Source organism: Hippocampus comes, unplaced genomic scaffold (genome assembly GCF_001891065.2).
Source record: "Hippocampus comes isolate QL1 unplaced genomic scaffold, H_comes_QL1_v1.1 scaffold366, whole genome shotgun sequence".
Classification (NCBI taxonomy): Eukaryota; Metazoa; Chordata; class Actinopteri; order Syngnathiformes; family Syngnathidae; genus Hippocampus; species Hippocampus comes.
The window spans coordinates 157,721-164,906 of NW_017805541.1; the positions used below are offsets into that span (position 1 = coordinate 157,721).

At 46.2% G+C, this 7,186-nt stretch overlaps 1 protein-coding gene across 1 annotated transcript in view; it reads left to right on the plus strand.

Annotated features, from left to right (window-relative positions):
- sun1b (Sad1 and UNC84 domain containing 1b) overlaps positions 1–7,186 on the plus strand; it is a 14,855-nt gene that overhangs the window by 3,799 nt on the left and 3,870 nt on the right. The window contains exons 3-12 of the mRNA XM_019879275.1: positions 2,570–2,752; positions 2,995–3,242; positions 3,437–3,703; positions 3,782–3,919; positions 4,252–4,371; positions 4,796–4,879; positions 5,988–6,098; positions 6,204–6,323; positions 6,406–6,499; positions 6,583–6,641. Of these exons, the coding sequence (XP_019734834.1) occupies positions 2,570–2,752; positions 2,995–3,242; positions 3,437–3,703; positions 3,782–3,919; positions 4,252–4,371; positions 4,796–4,879; positions 5,988–6,098; positions 6,204–6,323; positions 6,406–6,499; positions 6,583–6,641 (1,424 nt within the window). The remainder of the gene's footprint in view (positions 1–2,569; positions 2,753–2,994; positions 3,243–3,436; positions 3,704–3,781; positions 3,920–4,251; positions 4,372–4,795; positions 4,880–5,987; positions 6,099–6,203; positions 6,324–6,405; positions 6,500–6,582; positions 6,642–7,186) is intronic.

A 7,186-nucleotide genomic window follows, 5' to 3' on the forward strand; every position in this document is an offset into this window, starting at 1 on the left:
CATCACAGAAGCAAAGCTTATGCGGCCCTCACAGGAAAAAGTTTGGGGACCGCTGACCTACAGTATCAGCCACCACCCCGCCGACGGGAGTAACTCGATGAAGGAAAGTCAGGCAGAGACAAAAAGTCTGTGGGAGGGAACATGCGAGTGGGAAGGAATGATGGTAATCTGTGCCAAATTATCCCCGCCCAGAGTGAGCTGGTTGGCAATTCTGCAGTCCTCACGATTCGTCTGTCCTGGCAAATGCTTGTAAACAGGGGGCCTCTGGATCTCAAGGGGATTTTGGTTGCTCTCTTGCAGTCTTTGGGAAACACGATGACAGTGCGCGATGTTCTCATCTTGTCCCGGTCGGGAATGAGGGGAAATTAGTGCGGTTTAAGTTCACTGAATGGTTTTGAGAGTGTTCAGGAAAACATCCCGGTTGCTTAAAACGGACTTGTACTGCTTTTGTGTGCGGAATAATTGTCATTGCACGCACGGTGTAGTTGGACAGGTCATGAACGCGAGTCAGTTGGTGAAATGCGGCTAATTCAGTTCATCGTATGAATAGCGCTGTGTCTGAGCAAGTTTGGACTATCCGGCTTGCATTTTTGGAGCACGCTTGTAATCAATTAAACCCCTTGAACTGAATAGAGGTGTGTGTGTATAGTTGTTTGGAAAACCAGTTTCAACAATTGATTTTCAAGGTCTGGTTGTTCTAATTCTAGTACCAAAAGCTTCATTGCGTGCATCGTACATGGCGTGAAATTGAGACGGGGGTATTTTTGTCATCCAATATACAGAAGAAGATGTGAGTGGGTGGTACGGCTTTTGAATGGCAGCGAATCAACACGCATCGTATTGGCGGCGAACGTCCACTTGTTGCCGTTCTCATGGAGGCGATTTTAGCTGTTTGGATGCAGTGAATAAAGTGGACAAGCTGGTTTTGCTGCTGTCACTTAGGCAGGTGGGGGTAGGAGGGGTGGTTGTTGTTTTACATACATGAATGAAGTACAGTGTACGGTGTTTTAAGTGTTGCCCATTCAACTGAGTTGAAATGGCAGTAATCAACCCTTGCTCCTTGTGAGTGTGCTCATTTTGCATTTGTGAGTTTGTCCCGTTCGATGGGTGACTCTGGCTCTCCTTGCCCACATGCAAGGGTATCTCGGTGCCTTTTTTTTTCTTTCTTTCTTTCATGAGGCTTAATTAAAACCCAAATTTTGGAGGCAAGTCTGAATTTAAAACACCAAACAAAATTTTGCCAAGTAATGGCTCTTAATTTGAAAGTTAAGCTGAGACGATCGCCAATTTTTCACATTAACCGTCGACCCGTGTCTTGGTCACCTCTCCACCAGCTTCCTGAAGCAAAGCAAACAGTCAACTCCATCTGCTAAGTTGTGTGCCTGTGACGCAAGACAGCCGGCAGCGCCCACTGAGTGTGGGAAGGGTATCAAAACCCGGCGTTATGCAAGGAGAGATTCCTGGAAGCCGGTTGTCCGAAGGCGAGCATCTTTGTAGTCTATGCTGTGTTGTCTGTCCGCTTTCTCTCGCTTCTAAAATCGCCGTCACTATTTATATCCCCGATGTGGGATGTCGGAGCCGCCTGAGAGTGAGCGGCGGACATGTTGATATGGATGGGCGCCCGAACTGGAAAACGATTAGCTGCTGATCAGATGAAGCGCACGTCTAATATGCAGTGAGCAATTAGTCGCTTGACAGATTTTTATTTCCCCTCAACCAAATGAAGGATCACAGTCGCTTGTGGCTATGGCTAACAGCGGCCTGCTTATTTACGCCGCTTTGATCCCCCTTGGACTTGTCATACTTGTACAGAACACTATCTATGGCGGTACGTGAGCTGTAGAAGTGTGTTGGAGAAGCCAGCTCGAGCAGCAAGCAGGATGCTGAGTGAACACCAAAGCACATAATTGGATAGAGGTGGCAGTGTGTAATCCTCAGGCTTTAAATCGGAACTCCGGTTCGGAGACGTGTACGCGTGCGTACACCCGCCGCCCACACCGTTGACACCGTCTTCATTTTTGAGATTTGGGTTTCTTAAGTCATTCATTCCCAAAGACGTTTTTAAACGTCTTTTCAGACTTGGTCCAGAATTGGCAGGCTGGTACTGAATGAGTTAATAATAATCTCGTTGGATTCGCCTCCCAGTGCTGTGCCAGGTGGGTGTGGCCCTGTGACTCAGCGCAACGTGATCGATGGCCGCCTTCAATTTACAACTTTCATGCTTGCGTTTTGGATCGCTGCACGGCGCATTGTTTTTGTGTGTCAATTTGCGTGCTTTGAGGGTATGCGGTGAGTGTTTCCAATTGCCTACTCTGTTGTCTTGTTTTCCTTTTTACATCCTGGGTGAGTCACTTCCTGTTGGGCGCACTGCCAGCTGCAGTAAACAACGGCGATGCTTTCTCTCTCTCGATGGGACACTCAGCCCCGGGTCGATTTTGCTTTCATCGGTCAAAACGAAAGCTTCTCTGGGAGTTCCGGCTGTGTCCTCATTTTTTTTAAATGCCGTTTGCTATTTCTCGCTGACATTGCTTTGATGTTTCTCTTGCGCTTTGTCTCCCGGTTTCCCCAGCTCCAGCTACTCAACGGCAGCGTTAGAGTTTGAGAAGGAGCACCACATTGCTCCGGTGTACGAGTCGCCCAGGATGTCACGTCGGAGCCTGCGTCTGCAAACCGTTGCCGGTCACCATGGCAACGACAGCCTTATGGACTACACCCAGAGCCAGAGCAGCTACACCACCAGGAAAGAGTCACGGTGAGTGTCTTCGTATCTGCACGCTGTTAATGCAGTCACGTCCGACTTGTGAATTAACTGCAGAGGAAATCGCAGTGATATTATGATCATCTTTAACTCATTCACTCCCAAAGACGTTTTTAAACGTCTTTTCAGACTTGGTCTAGAATTGGCTGGTACTGAACGAGTCAATACTTGAGTCACATTTTAATGTTTAATGTCTTATTTTGACCACATTTGTGTTTCTGCGTTCTTTCCGCCAGGACCCTGCGGAGCCGAAAGCTGCAGTCCAGTTCCAACGCCATGTCTTTCTCCCTGAGCCAAGCCGGCACGCCGAGGAAGAACCTCAGCTTCTCGGCCGTCAGTACGCCGATAAACAGCAGCACAAGGGTGGAGGAAAGCAACGCGGCGTTTGACGCCAGCCGGCACACGGGCACCGGGGACCAGGCTCGGCTCAGCCAGCGCACCATCACTACGACCACAACCACTATGACGGTCGACGGCATCCGGGGTCAGTTCGGAAAATAGTTTGAGATGAACATGTCACGGTTATCCTGTTAATAAGAGAGGTCAGAAATGTAAATTCACACACAAAAAAAAAAAATCAAAGATGCAGGCACTGAAAACATTGCAAAATGACTTGCCATGGTAAAAGGGCTCTTGAAAAGCGTCATTTTAAATTCACGTGTCCCTTGTTGTCCTCAGGCAGGACGTCCCACTCCGAGCTCAGCTCGTCGAACGTCAACGGCGACGCCGGCGCTTCCAAGTCCCACGCGACGCTCGCCAACGGCTACATCTGTAAAGACTGCTCGTGTCATTCGCAAACGAATGACTCCCTCATCACACACCGATCACTGACATCCTCGTCGCCATCATCACACGCGGAGGAAATGTGCACGGATGCCCTCTCCTACTCGTCGTCACCTTTCACAAGCGTATACTCCCGAGACAGGAGTCGGAAGAGCAAGACAGGTGCGGAAGTTGAAACTCGGAAATGAAGACATTGCTGAAAAGCTGATTTCTTAGGTTCAAATGTCGATTTCTCCTTAGGTGTCCTAACTTCGATGTCGAATACGTGTGTGCGCCTGAGCAAAAAAGTCCTGGCTCCGTTTGTCTCGATCGTCACTATGCTCTACAGCAGCGTGCTCTGGATGCGCACGCAAACCACGAGCGGCACGCCGGGAAGAGGTAGACGCATCGCGGATCACCGTCCAAACGTTTTCGTTTTGTGGGCCTATTATTTTTAAAAACCTCCCTTCTCACTCTGCCCACCTTCACCTTTTTTAACTAATCTTGTGGCCCATTTGTTTTTTTTTTGTTTTGTTTTTTTTTTTTTTTGTCATGGGCCGCTGAAAAATGGATGATGGGCCGCAAATAGCCCCCGGGCCATAGTTTGGACACCAATGGACTAACCCATAACCAACCCTCTCCTTTAATAATAATATTTTTACATGTTCTTTTCTTTCTTGATACCACTGCGTGTGTTTTGACGTCTGTGTTTCGGGGCCCCTTGTTTCCAGCGGGCGTCTTTGCATCGTGTACGGACACCCTGAGACAGACGGCGTCCTCCAGTCTGTCTCAAATGTGGCTGCTCAAACGCAGGGTGACGGGCGACAGATCTGAAGACTCTCAAGTACAAGGTAACGTCGCCCGCTTAACACAAGGTCAAAGGTCCCTCTTGGTTTCACTCTTGAGTGTCCATTTGAGATAAATATGTAAACTCGTTTGACTGACTCAACTTGGGCTTGGAAAAATCCAGCGCATTGTTTCTCAACTCAGCTGTTGTCATGTTTTGACTCACAAACAAGCTGGGCGAACTTTTGTGTTTCCAGGGCCCACACTTACTTTAAAACAGATTTGGAAATAGGTCCAGTTCATATTTGTCTTTTTTATCCTGGTAGTTCATATTAAAACCTACCATGAGTAAGTAAAGGATGACGTTCAAAACATTTTTGCATTATTAGGTTTTTCAGCGACATTTTTTTTTGTTGTAATCATCCATTCATTTTGTTGTAGATTTTCATTGGAACGTTCAAATACAAATGAGCTTTGCGTGTATTTCAGCTCACTCGAGTTATTGTGGGAGCATGAATGTCAAAGATCTGGTGACAGAAGACTCATCGCATCTCAATCTCAATGGTTCCTTATGTAAGCACACACACACACACACACACACACACACACACACACACACACACACACACACACACACCTTATGATGTGATAGTTGACTAGTTTTCTTTTAATCCAACATGCAAAACGACGCTATGCTCACCACCAAATCATGTCATCATCATGGCAAATATAATTTGAATGCTCGCAGCGCAACGTACAAAGTTGAACACAATTTGTTTGTGTGATCCCGTTTGACTTGTGAGTTGTTATCATTTAAAAAATATTTTCTAATGAGAAATCATGTCCGATTAATTTGTAGCAGTGTCAGAAATGTAGTCATGATAAAATGCTAACTGCACAGGCCATTTTTTGAAGTTACATTTTGACACTTGTCTTAAAGTATAACTAGAAGCTAACCACTGTAAAGTAAATTAAATTCATCTACTCCTTTTTTAGGAATTCCAATTTTGTTAAACCTTAAAGCATTGTCATATTTGAAAGTTTTTGGAAAACAAGAAACAAACAACAAATTGAACAAACGAGGAATCTAGTTGCCTTTATTCAACCTTTGGGGTTTACATGACCTTGGTGATTGAGAATCTACACAGACACAAAGGGGGAAAATGTTTCTTTTAACAAGCACTTGGGTGTTACTTCTTCATACTGTGACACAAAGATAAAAATGGCTTGAGAAATGCTAGGCTAAGCTAACAAAATGATGGCAAAATGCTAGGCTAAGCTAACAAAATGGTGGCTGAAGTGTTTTTCTTTTACCTTTGATAGGTATTTTCAAATAACTGATCAATAATTGAGCAAATAATTCAACTTTTAGGCCCTTTGACATTTAAAAAATGAGCTGGAAGAAAATCTCACAATCTTTATTGAATTAGACTTGTCCCAAATCTGAACAAAATTGGTTTCTGCTTCAACAGACATATATGTTGAGGTCTGTGTTCATGACAGCTCGTGCAATATGCATGCCTTGAGCCACTTTTGTTTTGTGCTGTCAAAATTTTACTTTTTTGTGTGTGTGCGCCGGTTTACTATATAATTCATTTTTAATGTTAAACATTCATCTTACTGTAGATGTCAATTCATGCATGCTTTTTGTGCGTGTGTTCACGTTGCTTGCTGCACGCAGGTGATGACTGTAAAGGGAAGGAGTACTCTGAGACACACACCGTCCTCCTCACTCAGTCCTCCAGGTCTCGGCGCCTGGCGGGGGCGCTGTGGAGCCTTCTGGCTTGCACAGGTTGACCGGCGCTCCTCTAATGCCGAGATGATGATGATGATGATGATGATGATGACGATGTTGATTAGAGCGTGAGCGGTGACTAATCGGCGCTTGCGTTTCCAGGTTACTACCTCCTCCAGCCGGGTCATTCTGTGGTGAGAGGTGCTAAAGCTTTGGGCTCAGGTGTTGGGACGCTGACACAGAGACTCCTCACACTGCTGTGGACAATTCTCTCAGCTCCAGGTTGGTCACGTGTTCTCTTGCCGCCCGAGAATCTCTTTGGTTCGGAGGTTCTGATGATGTTTTGTTGTCAATCTGGACACAGTGAAGGCAGGCCGGGGTCTAATTTGGGTTCTTGCCAGTGGCTGGTACCATCTTGCCTCCCTCATCTCTGTTCTCAACGTCTTCTTTCTGACACAGTAAGAGCACCAAGCCATCTTTTTTTACATATTCTTTTGTCTTTGTGAGTGAATCTTATCATTTGCTGATATGTTACTTCTAGATGTCTTCCCAGACTCTGGAAGCTCCTGCTGCTTCTTCTGCCGTTACTGCTCCTCTTAGGTGAGTTTTTTTAAGAATTGATGTCAGCGCCTGAGCAAAAGATTGGGAAGTGTCTGTTCGGTAACTAATTTCTCTGTCGTAACGACGAATCTTGCCCCAGGCAAAGAAGCATTGTCAGAACAGAGCGATAATCAACCAAACACACATTTCGGATCTTTTATTTTTATCCCGCTGCCTCTAACGAGGCAGCAGATTTTCTAACCAGCACGTGTCTCAAGAGTACACTGCAAATCAGGATCCGCATTCAGGTCAGCGTCTCTCTCTCAAGTCAACCCCTCCGGGCGTGTGCGCTCATGCTAACACTCCGGCTCATGTTTGGGATTTACAGTGGTACCTTGACCTATGAGCTGAATTCGTTCCATGACTGAGCTCGAAACCTGGTTTAGTCTGATAGCCATTTGCCTCGTTGAAATTAAATGAATCCCCTTGTTGTTGTCGTCTTTCAGCTTGGTGGTTGTGGGGTCCGTCGGCTGCCGTGCTCCTTGGCTACCTACCGGCCATAACCCTCACCGAGTGGCGACCCTCCCCTCCCATCACCCACCCTT